The sequence below is a fragment of the Neltuma alba genome, unplaced genomic scaffold (genome assembly GCF_004799145.2).
Source record: "Neltuma alba isolate B1F8T4 unplaced genomic scaffold, ASM479914v2 tig00013466_pilon, whole genome shotgun sequence".
Lineage (NCBI taxonomy): Eukaryota > Viridiplantae > Streptophyta > Magnoliopsida > Fabales > Fabaceae > Neltuma > Neltuma alba.
This window is the reverse complement of record NW_021637699.1, coordinates 22,351-46,637: the sequence shown is the minus strand read 5'-3', so window position 1 is coordinate 46,637 and position 24,287 is coordinate 22,351. Positions and strand designations below refer to the sequence as shown.

At 32.7% G+C, this 24,287-nt stretch overlaps 1 protein-coding gene and 1 pseudogene across 2 annotated transcripts; one reads left to right on the top strand and one right to left on the bottom strand.

Annotated features, from left to right (window-relative positions):
• Positions 1-474: 474 nt before the first annotated feature.
• Positions 475-23,712, bottom strand: LOC114737574 (cysteine-rich receptor-like protein kinase 10). Of its 2 annotated transcripts, XM_028925525.1 has the most exons (7): positions 4,225-5,101; positions 2,708-2,830; positions 2,504-2,625; positions 2,198-2,408; positions 1,836-2,073; positions 1,480-1,630; positions 475-977 (listed from the first exon to the last, which is right to left on the bottom strand). In XM_028925525.1, exons 1-7 carry the CDS (start codon positions 5,081-5,083, stop codon positions 672-674), a joined length of 2,010 nt encoding a protein of 669 aa, XP_028781358.1. In that variant the 5' UTR covers positions 5,084-5,101; the 3' UTR covers positions 475-671. The 2 variants fall into 2 exon arrangements, 1 of the variants encoding a protein (XP_028781358.1); XR_003739446.1 differs by lacking the exons at positions 1,480-1,630; positions 1,836-2,073; positions 2,198-2,408; ... (1 more) ...; positions 2,708-2,830; positions 4,225-5,101 and adding an exon at positions 23,611-23,712 and having other exon boundaries at positions 911-977.
• On the top strand, positions 20,655-22,427 carry LOC114737576 (pathogenesis-related protein 1-like; annotated as a pseudogene).
• Positions 23,713-24,287: the final 575 nt, after the last annotated feature.

The window sequence follows — 24,287 nt, the reverse complement described above, 5'->3', positions numbered from 1 at the left end:
GATAGCTTGGGCGCCGCGACAGATTCAACAAGGCGCCGCGACGGATTTCACAGAGGCGCACTCCTCCCTTTCTGTTTGATCCGCCGCGGCATTTTCTTCCAAAGGCCGCGGCGGATGACTTCTTTTCAGCTTTTCTCCATTCTTTACTCTCCTCAGGCTTTGTTTCCTGCAAAATTGACTTATAAACCCAATAAAAGAGTGTTAAATCAGCTTAATTCAGTAGGAATTTTGAGAGGTTATCAGTGGTACCCAAATAGCCCTAATGTCCTAAGGGAGAGGGCGTATTGAAAGAGTTTTATTGATAATGAAAAAATTAACAAATTCATGAGATATTATGCATAACGAGTTGAAGTAGTTCAAGATGATAACAAAAGGGAGGTTTTTTTTCAAAAGCACTGAACCATAATTAACCACAAACTTCTTACAAAATAGTCAAAATATAATATAACTTGAGAAAAATATTGCCAAATAATCTTGGATATTCTATATGAATGAAATCTCATTTCCATTACCCAAGCAAAACAAACTCAATTACATCCCCTAATTGAGGGAAGAATAAATATTCCTTAGGAACATAATGTACAAATATTGTGTATTGATGGGAATCATTGAAAGTTATCTCTTCATTTCTTGTAAATACCAACCAAAAGCCTGATTGTATAAGAACTGCTTTAGCGAGGGAAGAATTCACTTATAGAAGCTTCATAAAAAGAGCATGATTCTCCACTCGCACTGGTGATAATAGGCTCTGGTTGGCCATGCAAAAAGAAAGCAGGTTCCTGTGGTGATGGCAATTGAATAGAATCATTGCTAAGATATGAAACAACTGTAGCCATGGAGGGCCTTGTATTCGGATTTTCTTGAACACATAATAAACCAATTTGAATGCACTTGATCACTTCATTGTATGATCCCAATTCATTTATATTTGAATCCAATATGTCTAGCATCTTGTCATCCCTCCATTGCTTCCAAGTCTGCAAATATTAAGAAAAACATATGACTTCAATGAATAATACACCTTTATTAGCTCATCATACAATATTATCAAATTAATCATTCTTTTTCCAATAAGTCTGTTTGGTATGAGAAAAACTTAGGGCAGGGGAGGAAAAATTTTAATGGGTTTGATTTGAAAAATTGAAAAAACAGGGTTAAAAACTTATAGTTAGTTTTTCTTAGCCGTTTATCTTACATCTTATCTTTATTAAAATTTTGTAACCCCACTTCTCCAATTTTTCAAATCGAACCCATTAAAAGTTTTCCGCTTCTCCCCTTCCCCCTATCTCCCTCATACTAAACATATAGGCTAAATGTCAAGATCATTGCTTACATGAGAAATCTTGATCTGTAAGAATTGTTTTGAAAGCCTTAAATAACATGTTTTTGAGGTGATCATCAATGTACTGCAAATCATAACATGATGTATTCTTCTTAAACGCCAAGAATAGAAGAGAGAAATACATTATTAAAACTTACATAGCTTAAGAGGCCATCGGCATATTGTGAATCATGGCAACCCGTGTTCTTCTTTCCACTAATAATTTCTAAAATTATAACTCCAAAACTAAAAACATCTGATTTTTCAGAATATTGTCCAAACATTGCATATTCTGGAGACATATAACCACTGTAAAAAAGACAATGTCAATTAAATTTAATCCAAAACATGATAAGATTTGAGCATTTGAAATGATTGGCTGAAAGCCAAACTTTTGTATTTCAAATTAAGTCATAAATTATTTTTCTTTGTTCAACTAGAACAAGATATAGGCATATGCATATATGTATGCATGTGCATATGTCAAGTTTAAAAGAAGAAAGGTAGAACTTACTATGTTCCAACAACTCGATTTGTACTTCCTTCATTTTCACTAATAGCAACTATTTTAGCTAGGCCAAAATCTGAAATTTTTGGATTCATTTCATCATCCAACAAAATATTGCTAGGTTTGAGATCGCGATGTATGATTTTCAAGCGAGAATATTCATGAAGATAAAGAATTCCTCGAGCAACTCCTCCTATGATTTTACTACGCTCCATCCAATCTAATACCCTGTTGTTTTGGGAACCTACATAAATTTGTTGAAGGTAAAGTGACAAAATGAACGAAAATAATAAGAAACTATAAAATGCATGACACAAATGAACTATAAATACCAACTAAAAGTTTAAATGAGTTTATAAGATTCATACCAAATAAAAAGTAATCAAGGCTTCTGTTGGGAACATATTCATAAACAAGGATTTTCTCTCGCTCCTCAATACAAAATCCTAATAACGCCACCAAATATCTGTGCTGGAGTCTAGCTATTAATAAAACCTCGTTCTTAAACTCTTCTGCACCTTGACCAGAACTTTTTGAAAGTCTCTTCACAGCTATTTCTTGACCATTTGAAAGAACACCCTAGAATAATAGTTAGTTGGATTAAAAAAAAAAAGGAAAAACAATATAAACACAAACACATAAAATTTTTTTTACATCGATGTGGCCATCGTTACCTTGAAAACTTGTCCAAATCCACCTCTCCCTAAACTATTTTCATGAGAAAACTTATTTGTCGCAGCCTCAATTGTAGCCAGATTAAATTGCAGATGCTCTAAAGTTGTGCTTTCCCTTCCAACTAGACAAATATAAACCAAATAAATAAATAAACTATGCCGAATCTACCAACTAGCCAAACTGTATGAGTAAAAATTACTTACAGTACTTTTGTCTGAGAATAGCCCTATGACTCTTCTTCATTCGAATCTTTAAGAGATAGTAAGCCGAATAAAAAATTGCCCCGCCAACAAAAAGAGAAGCCACAATTATCACAATTGTCCTTGCTGATTGATTGTCAAGAAGCAAGGGGAAAGAGTTTCAGAAGTTTTGAGTAAGAAAGAAAATGGCATCACCTCACTTTATGTTTCCATCAGATTTGAAATGAAAAAAATTGAAAAAAGGGAGGAAGTAAAACATTAGGACCCCTTTGGTTCAATCCTATTACAGACGCGCAGTGGTAATCAAGATTTCATTACAACGAGGAGCGGTGTTTAGGTGCTCTTAAGTCTGGTAATAATGTTTACCATGATAATGATGATTAACCGCCTCATAATTATTTTATTTTTAGTTAAATTAATTTCTATCTTGTTATGAATTTGTAATTAATTTTAATATTTATTAAGTAATTAATAAGGAATCAATTTGTAATGCGAATGATAATTAATTTAGTTGAAATGATATTTGAAGCAGTAATTAAATATTAGTATGTAGTTATAATATGAAATTATGAAATCAGTTAGTAATAAATGTTTATAAAACCGTTACTCTGAATTAGTGATCACACCCATCTTGTTAGTGACTTTTCAAACGGCTACCGACCTTCTTCGTAGTGGTTGTAAGTTATAACCATTACAAAAGCAAGATACAATAACATAATTGCTACTACGACATCTCCCCCCCCCCCAGTGTAAGTCTTACATTTAATGTCTCATTCCTTATTTTTCCTCTTTCCTTATAAAATCCCCTCAATCATTAGGTTAATGGATTCAGCTTGGATGCTCATTATTTGGGAGATGATGAAAATCAGATCTGGATGGTTGATATCAAAATTAGACCATCCAAATTTAATACAATTTATTTTTATACTTTAACAAATAATATTTTAATGTGCATAAATATAAAAGAAAAATAACTTTTTAACTATCATTTTTCAAAAAAAAAAAAAAAAAGGCTTTTATTTAAAAACTTCACATAAAAATTTTAAATTTGAACTATTGAAACTATGCTGAGACAATACAAATCTTATCACAGCGATCAACATCATTACTATAAGGAGCACCGATATTAGTTTCATCAGTTAGCCACTATGTCCCTGAAATCAACCTCATTTCCTAAACATTCAATTTGCATACTATATATGGAAACATAGAGATATAAAAATTATAATATCACAAAAAAAAAATTTAGTCTTAATAATTCCTGAACTTTGACGAAAAAGCTCAATTCTTAAATTTTATTGAGTTAAGCAATTATAGGTACTAACCAAGTCAAGAAATTATAGAGCTTCAGTTATTTTGGGTTAATAAATTGATACTTGATCAAGCAGGTAAAAAACATTTAGACATAAAACTTATATTTTTCCAAACAGATATATACATTTTTTCTTATATATAGCCTACTCTAATAATTTTAAAAATAAAAAAGAAAACAGAAGGAGCATTTATGTTTAGCTCTTTACCTGGAGGTCGAGGATGATGATGCCGTCTAGGCGTCGGAGCCGGAGCCCTGGCCAGTGCCGGCGACATCTCATAGCGAATGTTGCAGCTGGGATTCACAGCTCTTCCTCCGATCTTCCCCTCACTACACAACGGAATGTTCCCAATCACACCACGCAAACAACTTCTGCAATCTTCAAGCCGTAGATCCGGCGTGCACTGAGCTAGACTGTATACAGTTTGAGACTGAAAATTAGCTTGGTTCTTCGCGTACGCCTTTCCCTCTGACGCAGATTTCACCACCGCCACCATACTTGCTGTCTCATTCATAAAATTCAGCAAGAAATTCTTGAATCTTGCCTGGTGCGAGTTGGAGATATTGTACGGGTTCAATATGACGACGGTCGGCCATTTATCAATGGTGGAGAAGAAAGAGGTGTTGGAATAGCGAAGCATGCACTCGTCGTACCAGATTACGGCCTCCTTCGAAAACCGGCACTCAGAAGGTAGCAGTTGGGTTGCGTTAGCGACGCATTCGCGGCAGACCTGGAGGGAGACGTCGCCCCGGCACATGAAGAGGCCGTAGATGGCTTCACTGCCTCCAGGAACGGTGGTGTTGTAGAAGGCGGCATTGGCTGAAGCTAAGGAGGAGAGGAGGGTGGTCCGGTGGGATTGGAAGGTACTATTAGCAGAGAAGCTTTTTCCGGCGGTGGAGCAGTTGTGGTAAAGATAAGTAGGTCGTAATGCTTCAATGGTAGCAGAACAGAGGAAGCTACTGATAAAAAAGAAGAAGAGTAAGAAGTATCTGTGAGTAACCATGGCGAGGTTGAAGAAGGGTTTGTTCTTAATTGGTGTTTGATGAGACGAGGCGAAGACTTTCATAGTTTGTGGAGTTTTTATTACTTTGTTTATTTTCATGGAAAGTGCGGAAGCATTTTTCTTTACGTGAGGAAGAAGCTAAATCCTTTCCACATTCATATCAAAAGACAAAAATAAAAATGAGTGGTTATCGATTATTTGCTTTAAAATTTGAATAGTCCAACTAATGCAACCAGAACATCAATTGTAGTTCCGCTAGAATAATAGGGGTGAGCAAAACCAAAGTGAATAATTAAAATATATTTCATTTGGGATTTTGGATATTCCAATTTTCACCGAGTACCAAAACAAATAGTAAGAGTTCTTATCAATAATTGAAAGAAATTTCGTTACTCCTTCTGTCCCAATACAAGTATTAGTTTTTTTTTTAAATATATGTTTCAGTATAAATTTCTAAGTTAATTAAAGCATTTTCCCTAAAATATCCATTAAAATAATGGCATTAAATTAATTTGAAGGCAAACAAAGCATAAAAAATAGTGGTATTTAATGGAGGACAGCAATGAAAAGGATAATTTTTGGGAAGCACGCTTATTAAGAGAATTTTAACTTTAACGCTCAGGAATTAAAAAAAAAAAGAAATGAAAAGGATAAAAGCAATTGTTTTTACACATTACCTTGATATATATAGTTTTTGTTTAATATGTGTGTTCAGAAAACTGAGACTTATAATTAGAATAGGAGAGTAATTAGAAATGATCTACTATTTGATTGTCTTCAATAATATTTCAAGGGAGATCAACTTTTATTGCAGAAATTATGAATTCTCATCAAGCCCGAATTCAACTTTTTTATATTATTATATTTTAGTTTTTTAATTTTGACAGATATAAAATAAAAAAATAAATATAATCTTTATTGAATATCAATTTTAAAAATGTACTTATTGATTGGAAAATAAATTAGACTTAAAGGGGTCAACAACGGATGCACCGAATGTGGACGTCAAAGGTGGGGTTGATCGATGAAGATGATGGAAAGGTTGACGCAAGTCAGTCAAACTTTGGTTGTGTTAATATTTCCATGCTTACATCAAATTTGCAAAGACAATTCAAAGATTGAGCTTATTTTCCACAACGTATGGATTGTCCAATTACCTTCAATAACACGTCGAAGGCTAATGCAGAAAAAGAAAGAAAGAGAAAGAGAGGGAGTGAAAGATTTGCCTTATTCACAAAATGAGTAGTACAAGTATTTATTTACAGCTGTCCACTAACTGATTCTAGCTAAGCTATTATTTACATAATTAATCCGTTACTCCCCGGGCAAGCTAGTGAGTATGTATATAGTAATCATGCCAAATTTAGACATTAAAGGAGAAAAAGGCTGTGGATCAAGAGGCTTGGTGAGAACATCAGCCAATTGCTAGGAACTTCGTATAGGCAGTAAATGAATGACACCGGCTTGAATTTTCTCTCGCACAATATGACAATCTAACTCTATATCTTTGGTGAGTTCATGGAAGGTAGGATTCGCTGCTATATGTTGTGCAGACTGGTTATCACAATGAAGCATAGTGGAGATGGATGATTGATATGTAGATCTGCAAGAAGATCTAGTAACCATTGGACTTCATAAGTAACAGATCCTAGTACCCCTATTTAGCTTTAGATGAAGAGTGGGACACAGTATTTTGTTTCTTTGATCACCATGAGATAAGAGCTCGACCAAGGAAAATACAAAAGCCAGTTACATATCTGCGACTGTTAGGACACCCTGCCCAATTGGAATCACTAAAACCCTTGAGTTTGAAAGTGGATAAAGAAGGAAAGAAAAGTCCTTTCCCTGGGTTTTGTTTAAGATATCTTAGAACCCGAAGTGTAGCTTGATAATGAGTTGTAGTTGGGGCCTAAGTAAATTGACAGGGCTATTGAACAGCATAGGAAATATTTGGTCGAGTTATCCTAACATAAAGGAGGTGGCTAATCAATCTTTGATAGCTGGCTATGTCATTGAGTGGAGTCCCATGATCTTTTGACAATCATGTAGATCTGTCCATTGGAGTTGACACAGGTTTGCAGGCAAGGTAACTAGCATCAGAGAGAATATCAAGAGCAAATTTACACTAGTTCAATGCTATACCAGTAGAGGAACGAGCAACTTCAAGACAAAGGAAGAATTTGAGTTTGCCAAGATCCTTGATCTTAAAAGATTCATCAAGAAATGTCTTGATAAGCTTAATTTCACTAAGATCATTGCTTGCAAGCCTTATATCATCAACATAAACCAATAATGCAGTGAAGGAGGTGTTGTGGCTATGAACAAATGAAGAATAATCAGATTTAGAATGGTTGTAGCCACTTGAAGTAAGGGCTATGGATAACTTGGCAAACCACTGTTGAATGGCCTGTTTTAAACCATGAAGTGATTTTTGTAGTTCGCACACTAGTTTAGGATTAGAAGAGGAAAACCCAAGAGGAAGAGTCATATAAACATCCTCAGTCAGATCCCCATATAGGAAGGCATTGTTCACATCTAGTTGTTCCAAATGCCAAGTAATGGCAAGTAAGAGACATATAGTAGTCATTTTAGCAACTGGGGAAAAAGTATCAAAGTATTCAACTCCTTCTGTTTGAGTATACCCCTTTGCAACAAGGCAAGCCTTATAATACTCAAGACTTCTATTGGCACGAAATTTTGTCCTGAACACCCACTTATAGCCAATGGGAAATTTATCCTTAGGTAACTCAGTCAATATCCAAGTATGGTTTTTCTCTAAATTAAAGCTGAAATTTCAGCTTCCACGGCATGTTGCCACTCAGGATATTTAATGGCTTTATTGTAAGATCTTGGTTCATGAAGAAAAGTTATGAAACAAACAAAATGTTTATATGAAGAAGATAGATGATCATAGGATAGAACACTTTGTAAAGGATACCTGCAGGCCGTAGACATAGAAGCGAACTGGTCTATTTTTAATAGAAGGCAATGATAGTTACTTGAGTATGAAGGCTACTTGATGGTTTTGCTAGAATGATGAGAAGGAACAGGAGTTGGTAAAGAAGGAGATAAAGAGGAATGTTGAGTAGAAGGTGACAGAAAGGGAGATGAAGAAGAAACATGGTCAGTAATAGAAAGGGAAGATAAAGAAGTAACAAAGTCAGAAGGAACAGTTGTAGTAGGTAGAGAAGGAACAGTTGAGGAACAAGATCATCAATAGGAGTAAAAGATTAAGGCATAGGAAAAATTGAAGTAGGAAAAGAAACATGCATAGAAACTGTGGCAAATGGAAAAATGGATTCATAGAAAATGACATGCCGTGGAATGAAAATCTGATTAGTGTGTAAGTCAAGAAGGATGTAGCCTTTTGTCCCTAGTTTAAAACCAAGAAAAACATATTTGCGGGCTCTAGTGTCAAACTTAGTAAGCTGTTGAGAAGATGTGCATGCATAACAAAGGGATCTAAAAACTTTAAGCATCGCATAATCAGGGAAGTTATGGTGGAGTAATTGAAAAGGAGATTTATTCTTTAAAATAGGAGAAGGTAATTAGTGGAGTAATTAAACAGCATGTAAAATGGCATAGGACCAATAAATCATAGGCAAATGAGATTGAAACATTAATGCACAAGTAATATTGAGAATACGTTGGTGTTTTGTTTCAACCACACTGTTTTGTTCTAGAGTTTCAACACAAGAGGTCTGATGTAAAATGCCTTTGGAAGAATAAAATAAAGTCATTTGAAATTCAGGACCATTATCTGTTTGACCAATTTTAACAATCTGATTGAATTGATTTTCTAGAAAGATAAGGAGATTTTGAAGAGATGAATGGGCTTCAGATTTATCTTTAAGAAGACAAACCCAAGTATGACATGTATAGTCATCAACAATAGTTAAGAAATATTCGTGGCCATGAATAAATTCAATATGATAGGGACCCCATTTATCAGCATGTACAAGTTCCAAAAAATGAGCAGTCCGAGTGACACTAGTAGCAAAAAGTAATTTTCTTTGCTTTGCAACATAGCATACATCACAACTTTAATTATGTGGTATACAAGGACTAAAAGAAGATTAAGAATGTAAAGTGTCTAAAACAGAAGAAGAAAGATGACCAAGACCATAATGCCATATATGAAATTGAAAAGTTGTATCAGGAGTAAAAGAAGTTGAAACAGAATTCACACAAGTAGATGAAGAATTGTGACTTTGCAACATGTATAAACCTTGTGAAACATTAGCAGTACCAATCATTTTTCATGCCCTTAGATCCTGAATCAAGCAATAAGAAGAGAAAAATATAAGACAACAATGAAGTTGTATAGTCATCTAAGTGAGAGATATAATGTTGAAACAAAATTCAGGTATATACAGAACATTAGTTAAGCATATAGAAGGAGTTATTTCAACAGTACCAGAAATAGTAGTGATGACAGTGGAGTGTATAGGAAGAGTAACTCGAATAGGTGAGACTTCAGAATAAGATGTGAATAAGGGTAGAGAAAAACAAAGATGAGCTGTAGCTTCGCTATCAATTATCCAAGATGAATCATGTGTAAAGTGAAGAGAAAGAATAGTATGATTACTTGGCTTATCAAGATCAGGCATAAGAGTAAGAGAAGACATTTGATTAACATGATGAGTAGAATTAGGTGCAGAAATAGGGGTAGGAGGAGATACAGAAAATTGAGACGCAACAGGAGGTTGTAACAGAGCTAATAATTCTTGGTATTGATCTTGAGTTCTAGGACTAGTAGTGTTGGCAGAGAGCAGTGCGCAAGGCAAAACCTCAGCAGATGAAGAGTCAGATATCACCATATTATGAACAGAAGCTCTATTATTCCGGAATTTGAAACCAGGTGGATATCCATACTTCTTGTAGCAAGTTTCCATGGTGTGTCGTGGTTTTCCACAGTATATGCATACTTTGTTGTTATTATTGTCCAATCCATTAGACTAAGTAGAAGACAGATTTAGTGGTTTGGATGTGCGAGTAAAGCATGCAGTGGGTAGATTTAACAGATTCTTTCAATTCTCATTCTTGTTGGATAATAAGAGGCAAAACTTTCTTGACTGAAGGAATCGGATCCATAAAAATGATTTGAGATCAAACATTGGAGAATTGGTCATTAAGACCTTTGAGGAATTGGATTACATAGTCTTGCTGAATATAAGACTTAGTAGAACACAAAAAATCAGGCAAAGGGAAAAAATTCAACAACTCATCCCAAATGATCTTCATCTTGGTAAAATAATCAGAAACAAAAAGATTACCTTGACAAAACTGATAGAGCTCCTGTTGAAGCTCAACAACTCTGAAAATATCGCCTTGACTAAAACGCTCTTTCAAACCATTCTAAACATCAACATCTTTATTAATCCAGATCACACTTTGTGCAATTGAAGGAGAAAGTGTACGATTGATCTAGGTTAGAACCATGGCATTGAATCGTTGCCATGCCGGAAAGAGAGAATCATTTTTCTCAGGAATCTTCAAAGAACCATTGACAAACTGAAATTTGTTCTTGCTCATGAGAGCCATAGTCATGGCTCATGCCTAGTGATGATAATTCGAACCTGTGAGAGGAGGAGAAACAAGAATGAGGGATGGATTTTCATTGGGATGCAGATAAAAGAAACTCATTGGATCTTGAGACTGATCTAAAGAAGAAGAAGAAGAACTGTTTGGAGCCATAGATCAAGGAGATAGAGAAGATAGAGAGAAATGAAATCAAGGGCACAGAGAACATGTGTGCACCCTGATACCATAATGCAAAAAAAGAAAGAAAGAGAAAGAGGGAGTGAAAGATTTGTCCTATTCACAAAATGAGTAGTACAAGTGTTTATATACAGTAAGCCACATGATGATATTGGCTACTTATAGCAGTACACTAACTGAATTCTGACTAAGCTATTATTTACATAATTAATCTGTTAAAGACAGAATTAATTACATGCATTGACCTCTCCATCATCATTGGCTTATAAACATTTATTCATCATTGTATCAAATAACTCAAGCTTCAACAATGGAGGTATCATCCAAGCTTCCATTTTCTTTCTTCTTCCTCCTCCTCCTCCTCTTTGCCATTGGTTCTGTGTCTCTACTCTCTTCTCTCCCTTGGTGTGCATGTGCTGTGTTTTTTAGTTTTGACTTCGTCACTGTAATCGAGCTCTGTGTGGGTGTGTGGAAGACAAGTGACCTCATATTCTAATACAGCTCCAATAACGTAATTCGCATGTGTTGCATCAACAAAGCATTTTGTTAACTAATTGGGGTTGAGTCTAGATAAAAAGGTTAGTTCCTTACAACATGACGAATCAAAGTTCAAATTCTTGCTGTGAAAGGTGTCTATATTTAATATCTAACAGTGACTCGAATTGAAGGATACTTACACGTAGCAAGGGAAAAAAGGGGAAAATTAGGAAGAGGGACCTAGTGGCAACAATATTTATGGCAAAAGATCTTAAAAATTATATTTATTTGGAAGGACCAAATATTAAAATATAAATTTAAAATTACCTATTTGCCCTTAACTAAATCCCCTATATTATCTCTCACTACATCCTATAATTTTCATCTTTTTTCAAACAAAATAATGAAAGTTTATTCAAATTAATTCAAACTGATTGAAATTACTAAATTACGGAATAACTCTAACTAATTAAATTCAATTCAATTAATAAGTAATACTAATTAATTTATTCATCCATCATTTTTGAAAAAAATAAAACTCTTTTAGTTGAATTAAAAATTAAAAAAGTGATATAATAAAAAATAATATATAACTTATCCATAATTAATAAGAATAAAAAAATCATGTAGGTTTAAACTTGAATTTTCTCACTCAAACTATTATAACTACTTTTATTATGACAAATATTTATTGATATAATGAATTTCTTATGTCACTTTTTATTTTTAATTTTTAATTTTATTAAGTAAGAGGATTCAACTTATTCAAATAAAATAATAGTATGAAATGGATGAGACAAAATATGAAACAACTTTTTTTTTTTTTGCTGTGAATGGTAGAACTCTCTTGCCCTACTCATTTTTCAGAAAGCCTACAAAAAATTATTAATTAAAAACAATGCAAAAATAAATTAACTAGTGTCGGCTATTAACTTAATTAACTAGAATTAGTTTCTGACTTTGAATTTAAATTAGTTTGAATTAATTCAAGTAAGTTATAATTATTCTACTAAATGATATGAAAATCATAGGAGGTGGTGAGAGAATATAGGGGCTGTGGTCAATAGAGGTAATTTCAGTTTTTTTTAAGTTTATATTTTAATATCTGGTCTTTTGAAATAATTAAGGTTTTTAAGATCCTTTCTAATAAATATTATTTCCACCTGGTCCCACTCTGTAATTTTCCCGCGTAAAAAAAGCGTTTTGTTAAAAGATAAAGGTAAGAATAATGTGGTTAAATTAAAAAAGAAGAAAAGAGAAGCTGTTTCAATGTAGATCAGAACTACTTGCCACAAGCTTCTTTGACCAAATTTAAATGCGCGTATTGTCTGATATAAATATATCGAAGGATACGGTTTGAAGCAAAAGAAGGGATCTTGGTCAAAAACAAAAAAAAGAAGGACAGGAAGGGATATACCAGCTCTCAAGCCCACCTCATTGTAATTGCAAAATCAGTTGCAACACTGAGCAATAAAGGCAAGAGAGCCAGTTCTCTGATATAAATATGTACATTTATATAAAAGAATATTCTGATGAATATGACGAAAAATTCAAGTCTCATCACAAAGACGTTGCCATGCATGTGTAAATAAGAAATCCATATAAATTAAAAGTCCAAATACAGGTTTATTTAAAAGCTTTAGTGCATTGGAAGTATATATTCCGGTGTCTATTTTTTTAAAGTAAAATATTTTGACTACCTTTCTGTTTTGTCTTAATTATACGGACTTTTCTTCTATTTTGATAACATATATTTTAGTCTAAATCATTAATATTGTCAAAGAATATTTTGAAAAGATTCTTTATGTATATTTTTTAATTAAAAATATATTATAGTAAATCTTATTTACTACTTTATGTAACATACTGTTTTTTTAAAAAAAGACAAAAAATTTCAATTAATTAAAATAATATAATATTATTATATTATTAAAAAAATATAAATACCCAGCTTTCCACCGAATTCGGTGGAAAGGCTGGGCATCATTTAAGGGAACAAAGAAAATAATGGGGGAGGTATTAATGGCCGAAGAAAAAAAACGGGGAAGGGGTAGATGGAAGTAGAAAAATGGGTGAGGGGTGGTGGAAAAAAATTAAACATGGGGTTATTAAATACCTTCACCTTAGATGATTTTCAAGTCGAAGGAGGAGACGGAAGAGGAAGAGAGAGCAAAAGAAGAGAAAAGAGAGTGAGAAGCAAAGAAAAAAGGGGAGAGAGAGAGCCGAGTTGCGGAGTGCCTGACAGTTTTGGAAATAATTTAGGTATACAAAACTATTTCTTTATGTCAAATTTCCTTTATGAATATTTCCTATATATTTATAGCTTTATATTTTTAGTATCATTTAATATTTAGAAAAAATTTTACTATTTGGATACAAAGTAAATATGGAGTTTTGACAATTTATGACTGTATAAATTTAAATATACATTATTAAGAAATTTTAATCAGTTTATATTTACTTAATGACTATTTTGAGAATTTTAAATTAAGATTTTAGTTGCAAAATTTGTTATTCGAAGATATAGAATATTTTTACCGATTAAATTCAAGTTAAATAATTTATTTGAGTTATTTAATATATTATTGAGGTTTTAATCAGTTTAAATATTGAACAAGTTAAAGATATATTTTTGAAATAATTTTTGAAGGCTTGAAAAATTGTAAATTGAGAATTTTGGGAAATTAAATAAAACTACAGTTTGTTTATAATTTCAAAAGAAGTTGCTTGGTTTGAGAAAAAATTTTAAAGGAGACTATAATAAATAATTCAGAATTTTAATATAAAATATTTAGATTTTGGGTAATAAAAATATATTTACTTAAGTTGTTAAATTTAAATAGCCTTATATGTAAATTATATTTTTCAAAATAATATTATATCTATTATAAATGGCTAGATTTGGGAGAGTTAATATATTTATTTAATTTTGCTTTAGAGGGTAGTCTTAGAATTTTAGAGTAGTTTTAGAGTGGTTCTGAGTTTATATTAATAAATGTTTATGTGTAATTTTTTAGACTCTTAAGAATTTTTGGAGTAATCTTTGTGAATACTTGTAGGCTAGAGTACCAAGTAACTCTAAAAATTCTTTCTTGTACATGTGAATTGTGTATGATTATATTGTGGATTTACTAATTTTTATATCATACTAAAAAATAGTGTTATGATTTCAAATAAATGTTTTGGTATGTTATTTTATTTTGTTAAGATTTATTGCTATTAATTATGATCAATATTTAAATATATTGATGGCTATGGAATTGTCATGAGTTGCTATTAAATGGTATATAAGTTTTATTGCTATCTTATTTTTAATATATTTGAGGATGTATTTATGATGTAACATTATTGGCATCTGACATGCATTGAGCTAAGGATAGAAGGAGATTGCATGGATATAAAATGATCACGTGGTATGCCATCACTCGGTGCACAGTGGATGGCACTTGTCAGGGCCCCTTCTTCCATGTTTTTCTTTAGCTGGGAATTCATTAGAGCTATGGGACATGTGACACCTCTCTATTCACAAAGGAGGGGAGCCATAATCCGAGCTTGAGCTCTATATCTTTGGCCAGATATATCTCTAATATCGATGAGCTTGGAATAATTTAGTAAAATGAATTAGTTCCTATCAGACTATGTGTTAGCCTATGGCTCCAGTCAGCGGTATAAGGGTGGACGGTGATATAAGGGAGGCAGCATATTGCATTATTTTTGGATATATTGAAAAAAATAAAATTGAATTGAATGTATCGAATCCGTGATTTTTAATAGGGAAAATGACAGTAAAATACCATGTGAATTTCAAAAAGACAAATAAGGCACCTGAATAAGCAAAATGACAAAGAAGGCATCAGGTACCAATATGGAATTTTGATTTTTGGCCTAAAGACCGAATTGTCCTTATTATGTTTGAAAACTGTAGAGAAAGGTAGAAACCACCCCCTCCCGGAGAAAGCAATCCCCCCACTCGGTGAAAGAGAAACTGCCCCCACTTGGCGAAACCAATCCACCTACTTGGTGAAACTAATCCCTCCCCTCAGCGAAACCAAATCCCCCTACTCGATGAAACCAATCCCTCCACTCAACGAAACCGAACCCCCCCACTCGACGAAACTAAATCCAAGCTCCTCCAGTCACCGAAAAAGGTTCTCTGATTTGCAAGGGGATTTGTATGCAAGGGGATTTGCAAACTATTTTCAAGAAATGTAAAGCTGCCTGATTTTCAAGTATTGTTAAATCATTTGCCCAGAATGTTACTACACGTATAACGAGATTTATAACTCGCGAAGTGAATTTGACCACTTCTTCGAGGGGTTTGACAACCTGTTTTGAGGGGCAGGGTAACTTTTCTCTACAAAAATATAATTCCATGCTGAATTTGACACATAGTAGGATTTACAATTTTCACAGTGAGTGTTACTACATTTTCAATGGGATTTGTAACCTTTTGTGAGGGGCTGGCCAATGTTTCTGTAAAAAACAAAACAATTCCACGCTGAATTTTACAAAACACATAATGGGAATAACAACTTTCATAGTGAGATTTACTACTTCTTCAATGGGTTTTGCAACCTTTTGTGAGGGGGTGGGCAACTTTTCTGTCAAAAACAAAACAATTCCACACTGAATTTTACAAAACACATAGTGGGAATAACAACTTTCACAGTAAGATTTACTACTTTTTCAATGGGTTTTGCAACCTTTTGTGAGGGGATGGGCAACGTTTCTGTCAAAAACAAAACAATTCCACACTGAATTTTACAAAATACATATTGGTAATAACAACTTTCACAATGATATTTACTACTTCTTCAATGGGCTTTGCAACCTTTTGTGAGAGGCGGGGTAAATTCTCTATAAAAAACAATACAATTTCACGCTGAATTTTACAAAACACATAGTGGTATTTACAACTTTCATAGTGAGAGTACTTTGTGTAATGTAATGCACCATTCACGAAACAATATTTGCCAAAAACCAACAGCCATATAACAACAGATACATTACATATATTCAAATGACTGCACCTGAAGTACATCAAAGTAAACATTGAACCATTAACTTTCATACTAACTACATGTGTAATGGAATGTACCATTCACGTAACAGTATTTACCAAAAACCAGTAGCCATATGACAGCAGATACATTACATATATTCAAATGACTGCACTCTACTCTTGTGACGGTTACCAATTTCACTGACAGCACTTTACTCCTGCAACGGCGGTAATGTGATTTCAGAGAACCTTTTTCGGTGACTGGAGGAGCTTGGATTTAGTTTCGCCAAGTGGGAGGATTGGTTTCTCCGAGTAGGGGGATTTGGTTTCACTAGCTGAGTGGAGGGATTGGTTTCGTTGAGTGGGGGGATTCGGTTTCACCAAGTGGGGGGATTGCTTTCGTCGAGAGGTGATTTCTCCCTTTCTCCATCTCCTCAGTTTTCAAACATAATAAGGGCAATTCGGTCATTAGGTCAAAAATTAAAATTCCAGATTAGTACCCAATGCCTTATTTGTCATTTTGCTTATTCAGATGTCTTATTTGTCTTTTTGAAATTCACATGGTATTTTACTGTCATTTTCCCTTTTTAATATATATATACACATACACATAAACAGATTTTTGGTTTATTATATATGGTTTGCTTGTATAGGTTAGAATTTCAGTAGTTACTGAGACGTTTGATCTCACCTCTTATATTAACAATTTTTAGGCAAAGGATCTAGTAAGAATCAAGAAAAGGTACTAATGGAGTGAGCCATAAAGGCTTCTGTGCTCCTCAAACACATGCTATGTTATATTTTTATTTATCATGACTATAAGACTTTAATAGTTTATTTTATTGTTATTTCAAAAATATTTTGAAATTATGACTTGTTTGGAGTGTTAGTAACGTATGGATTTTTATATGAAATATTTTATCAGGTATATAAATATAATTATATGAGGTGTTATAGTTTACCCTTCATTATATTAAATGTCTAGTTTATCTTTTACTATTAATATTTGTTAATGATCTATTAAATATTTTTACTAAATTTACTAAATTAATAGATAATTTTTTTAATTCAATTAAAAATACATGCATGCACTACAAAACATTTTCAACTAATATATATTTAAAAAATTATATCACAAGTAAGTTTTAATAAATAAATGAGATTAAACACTTAAATTTATTGTAAAATAAAAAATTTATTTAAAAATTTATTTAAATTTATAATATGATGATCAATTTAATAGTATAAAAAAAATATTAAAATATGTATTAAAATTATTTTTTAAAATAAAAATAAAGATATATCGTTTGTAATTAAATGATAATTATTAAGTGATATTTGCATTATAAGGTGGGGCATTTTGGTGAAAACAAAGGGTCAACTTTATGATTTAACAGCCAACTGATGATTGATTGGATGGAAGTTGAATATCAAAACTAAAAAGAAAGTTTGTGCAACATATATTTTGCACCATATATTTTAATTTTAAAGGAAGTACGTATAGATTTTCAAAATAAAAGGAAGATCTCTATAATTTAAGTTAAACAGAGGGGAGGTTGATGTATTTTATTATTTGTTTAGCGACATTTAATTCTGGTCTCCAATGAGTTTTGATTTTGGGTCTATATTTTTAACGATGTTCATCTTATATTTATGGGAATTAAGAAAGTTAACATGGTTAAAATTATGTTCAAATACTTAATAAATTAGAGGAATATAAAACCACAGTTTTAAATTATATGAATAAAAATCAAAATTTAATCAAACTATAAAAGATTCATGATGACTCCTTTTATTCATACTACTTCCCATCTAATTTTTAGTGTAATTTGTAATGTAAACTAAATATTATATTTAGCACCAGATATAGTATAAACTCTTATAGCATTGAATAGTTGGATTGGAAGGACCATGCGATGATATTGATAACACAATGGTGGTCCGCACATGTGCCTTTCCTTACACTGCTTAATTCCCTTTCATAGCATTGAGTAGTTATATATGGACATCTTTAGTGAAGTTTAGTGTTTGATTCTTTCCATGTAATTAGAAAAATCATATTTAAAGAGTCATCAAATCTAATACTCTATCAGTCGTTAATATATGACATAATTATTAAGTTGATTCTAAGCCTAAATATACAACTCATTTCTCATATTTATTAATTTTTTTTAAATTACCCCTTATTGATATACATTCAACCATAATCAAGTAGGAGAGGGAGGGAAGATATTCAAGAAAATGATTATGGTGTTTTAGGAAAAACATGTCATATTTCTTATAATTAACTAACTTATCTAATGTTTTTAATATAATCAAATTAATTAAATAAGTCTTATATTAAAGACTTGAGGAGTATAAAATTCACTGATGCAGACATATATTTATAATTAAATAAGATTTTAATATATTTTATTCATTCATATTGCGGAATATGATAACCACAGGAAAATAAAAATGAGTTGATATTCAATATATATGATTAATAAAAAAATTTGTAGCAAGTCTCAGGCAGCAATGTGTCTCATTCATTACTATTCCCCACAGTATTAGATTTTTTATATTTACATATTATTAATTATCATGCAGAATTTTTCATCGATATAAGTTGGACTATTTAACCATCATACCCACACATATATGGAAATAATTATATGACAAAAAGTATAAGACATGCAACTATTACTAAATTAATATTAAAATATTTAGCTTATTAAAGTTGGTGTTCATTCGGAATATGTAGAAAAGTCTCGATTCTGACTTTTCCACACAATCCTCGCATTGATCGGGCCATTTAATGGTGGCAAACTAATTCCACCAAATGATTTAATTCTACCAATTGGGTTCAGTGAAAACATAATGAATCAATATTTGAATTTTTATTAAAAAAAATGTATTCATATTTAGCAATTGATAATATTTTAAACGAAATTACTTTTAACAAAAAGATACCTTTTATCTAAGGGGAAAAAGACTTAAATATTGTGAATTTTTTAAAAAAAGCCGTAAAATCAATTCTTTTTTATGAAATGCCTTAACTATTCTTGAGTAAAAAGAAACTCCCTTCACCATTGACCAATCAGTACACAAACTAACCACTTTCATTAAGATCCACCCCTCACAATGAAAGTGGAAAAAGTGGAGATTGATCAAAACAAAAATTAGCTTCCATGTCATGAGAAGCTTTCGCTAGCCTATCAGCTAAAGCGGTGTGACATATTCTAAATACACTTAAAACCAAAACAAGCATATAAAAAGTATTTTGAAAAAATCTCACAATTAAGAGTAGTTGTAAAAAAGCTCAAATAAATACCTTTTGCATGCTAGATCATCACTGAAAACGGGAAGCATAAAACACAAATAGAAGAAATTTGTTAGGGAATCTTTTCCTGACTTGTAGGCCTAGTGATGACAATTAGAAGTAACGTCTATTACCTGTCAAAACTAACGAGAGGGCGCACTTAGAATTCTTTAGCTAAATAAGATGACTGGATACTTAGAATATCTGTATATAATTTCAAATATTCAAAATGTCATATCATAAATAAATAAAACATCTAACATCCCCCTGGCATTTTGATACGGCCATTTAACTTGGCCATATGCGAGTCTGTCAAGCCTAATTGAAATTAGCTCTCCCCAAAAGTGTTTTTCCATTCATACAAATTCAAACTTGAGACCTAATGTTTAAGCAGCTAAAACCAATTTCACGGGAGCACATTCCACGCTCATTACAATAATAAGCATGGAGTGTTCATCTTGATTTGAACCATCCAGATTGATTTTGGATGGTCCAAATTGAATTTAAATTTTTTTATATTGTTTAGTTAATATTTATTTTAATAAATAAAAATTTAAAATAAAGATAATCTTATAACTAATACTTCTTTAAAAAATAAGTTTATCATTAAAAAAACTACATATTACAAATTTTAAATCTTATGTCTAGGGTGCATTACACCAATGAGCACATGGTGTTGATCGCAAATGAGGACTCCACTTCCACTAGGAACACTTTGACAGTACTTAACATCATATAATTAGTAGAAAATTTAATGAAAAAATATAAATAAATGTGAATTAATGAAACACCAAAATTATCAAAACCCTAATGCAAGAGTTAAATTACCAAAACTTTGTTGTAAATTATTAATACTCGGGTTTCAAGGAAAATTCCTATCCGTCACATTCGAAAGAGTCCTATGAGATAAATACCTCTAGCGTACACATTCTTTTAATCTTTTACCAACTAGGATCCCTCCAAACTATCTAGTCTACTCCATTTAGAGACAGATGTATCAGTCTCTTTCTCTCCCCCATTACATGAGCTACACGCTACTAATTTTCCACATGAAAATCCCTATAAATTCCTCCTTAAGGACTCCCATTTCCGTCATCAAACATATCACATAATGACAAACAATGGAGTTATCGTCAAAGCTTCCATTTCCTTTCTTCTTCTTCTTCTTTGCTCTCTTTGCCATCATGGCCTGTGCTCAGGACTCACCACGGGACTATGTGAATGCCCACAACGCAGCAAGATCACAAGTGGGAGTCCCAAACATAGTTTGGGATGACACCGGGGCTGCTTATGCCTGAAACTATGCTAACCAATGCAAGGCTAACTGCCAACTAGTCCACTCCTGTGGCCGGTATGGTGAGAACCTCACAGCGAGCTTTAGCAACATGAGGGGCACGGATGCCGTGAAGTTGTGGGTGGATGAGGGAGGGAAGTATTTCTACGATGTCAACTCGTGCGTTGGTGGGGAGTGCCGGCACTATACTCAGGTGGTATGAAAGAATTCGATTCGTGTTGGTTGTCACATCCTGAATTTTGGGCCTAGAAGTACCGAAATTAGCCTGAAATGAATAGGCTACCAAACCCTTTTTGGCAGATATCCCAGAGATTTTCTAGAAGGACAGCAGGATTCCCAAGGACTAAATCACAAAAGAAAAGTACTCTGGGATTAAGAAAAGAGAAAGTTAGAGGCTTAGAAGAAGTCTCGAGGCCTATGAATGAGAAATAGAGATAAATGTAAGCCAACGGTTATGTCAGAGGCCTCAAGGAGGTGAATTTTAAGGTTAAGCCAAATCAGGGGTAAAATTATAATTTTGCAAAGTTTTGGACTGGTAAGGGCAAAAATAGAAATTATGTCCAAAAATCCCAGAAAATGGAAAAGGGATTAAATTTAAGGACATAAATCTTTTATGTTGTGTAATTTTTGGTCCTAATGAGTAATGTGACCCTTATGGCTGTGATTAGGACCTTGGTGCATCCAATAGAAGGTTTGGATGTGGTTGAGCAAGCAACCTTAATGGTTAGAAGCAAAAAGGAGTAAGAAGAAAGCTTAAGGACACAAGGTAGTAAACTTTACCCTACTCTTATGTGCTCGGTATTTGTTTGCATGTATGACATGTTCTGTGTTTATATGGTTTTATGAACTCATGCATTATGATTGTGGATATGTCAAGCATGAAATGTGATGTAATGTTTGATGTATAATGTAATGGCATGCAACTCAAAGTATATGAATGAATGAGAATCCATAAGGCTAGTTGTTGCATGTTCGAATGAAGGGAGAATTAGAGTAAGAATTGTTTGATGGATAAAACATAGGTCCTAAAACAGTCAGTTTCTAGCTTCAATTTGACCTATCAAATGAATGATTTAAGGCATGAAATTTGAGATATTAAAGTACACATCCTAAACTTTAAAACAAGTGGTAGATCACTTAAAACAGATGTATGTGCTAAGAGTTATGATTGCTTAAAGTTGGACTGAAAATCTAAAATTTAACCAGTAAACAGTAACCCAAGAACTAATCACAAAGTTCAATCTATAGGTTTGGTTCGTGAATTGCTTGAACTATAATGCTTTCAAATGTATACTTTGAGGGGTTAAAGGAAGGATGTTTCATTTTTCACAAAACAAGCCCGTAGATTGAAAAATTTGCAGCCAAATTGAAGTTTTTCCCCAAACTTTCAGTCCAGGTCATGAGCTCAACTTCCCAGGTTGCGACCTGAGGTCACAAAGAACTTGAACTATAACGTTTCCAAATGTGTACTCTAAAAGGTTAAAGGTGGGATGTTTCATTGGTTGCGCTAAAGTGAGGTGTAACAATGGAGGCACTTTCATTGGCTGCAACTATGATCCTCCTGGCAACTACGAGGCACAAAGACCTTATTGATCGATCCATGAAAGGAAATAATTTACAATGACAAAAAATAAATGAAACAACATAAAACCTTGCTAGCTATGAGCGAGGTTATGAAGTATTGTATCTGTGGTTTGAATATGCATTTGAGCTTATTGTCTGTCAGCTAATTAATAGCGTAAGGATGCCTGTGTGTTTGATTTTAATGGGATTTACAAGTATATGATTTTGATAAACATATAATCTATAAATAAACTTATTTGGTTCCTTTTTATGAGACAAATGTTCTTACTTCACACTCACTAAAAAAATATGACGCTAAAATTCAGTTCAAGTAAGTTAGTCAAACTAAAGAACTAGTAAATCAATTCGGGATTAGTGCGGTCAAGAGTTTTGGACAAGATGGTTGGGTTAAATTTTTTTTCTCTCCTAAAATGATATCATTTTGAATTGAAAAAGACACAAAGAATAGTAACCGGCAAATCAAACGCCTTCTAATTTAGTAAGTGTTTTGGATGGTTTGATTGAGTTTAATTTTATAACTTTTCTCCCTTTACTGTGCTTAAATCGACATCCTTTTGAGTTTTTTTTTCTAAAAAAAGTTAAAATAATAATTCGTCATATATGTGTTTTAGTGACTTTATTTTGTTGGCTGGATTATATATAGCTTATACATGAGTATTCCATTATTTGGGGATTAATGTATTTTTATTTAAATCATACTCTTTTAAGTAATATATAAATATTTTTATGTATTTTAATTAAATTGTATTATTTTTATATGCGTGCATGTGTACACATCAAGGTTAAAAGAAGAAAGGCAGAACTTACTATATTCTAACAATTTGATTTGTCCTTCCTTCGTTTTCACTAATAGCAACCATCTTAGTTAGGCCAAAATCTGAAATTTCGGATTCATTTCATCATCCAACAAAATATTGCTAGGTTTGAGATCTCAATGTATGATTTTTAGACGAAAATATTCATGTAGAAAAAGAATTCCGCAAGCAACTCTTATGATGATTTTACTATGCTCCATCCAATCTAATGCCCTGCTGTTTTGGGAACCTACATAAATTTGTTGTAAGTAAAGTGACAAAATGAATGAAAATAATTTTAGTTTGAGTAACAAACTTCAAAACATAACAAGAGGCACCAAATAAATAATAAATGCATGAAATAAATGAGCTATAAAATTCCAATTAGAAGTTTAAATGAGTTTAGAAGATTCATACCAAGTAAAAAGTAATCAAGGCTTCTATTAAGAACATATTCATAAACTAGTATTTTCTCTTGCTCTTCAATACAAAATCCTAACAACGCCACCAAATTTCTCTGCTGGAGTCTGGCTATTAATAAAACCTCGTTCTTACCTTGGCCAGATCCCTTTGAAAGTCTCTTCGCAGCTATTTCTTGGCCTTTTAAAAGAATACCCTAGAATAAATGTTAGCTTGATTAAAAAAAGGGAAAACAAATATATGCGTGTCCACACACACGTATTAAAAAAAATTTATATCGATGGCAATTTGTTACCTTAAAAACTTGTCCAAATCCACCTCTCCCTAAACTATTTTCGTTAGAGAACCTTTTTGTCCCAGCCTCAATCGTAGCTACATTAAATTGCAGATGCTCTAAAGTAGTGCTTTGCGTTCCAACTAGATAAATAAGCAACAACGAATCTTCCAACTGGCCAAAAACTGTATTAGTAAATGGATAGAATGAAAAATTACTCTCAGTATTTTTGTCTGAGAAAAGCCCTATGGCTCTTCTTCATTCGAATCTTTAAGAGATAGTAAGCCGAATAAAAAATTATTCCTCCAACACAGCAGAAGCCACAACTATGAGTATTGTCCTTGCTGATTGTCAAGGAGCCAGAGAAACGAGTTTCAGAGAGTTTTGAATACAGAAGAAT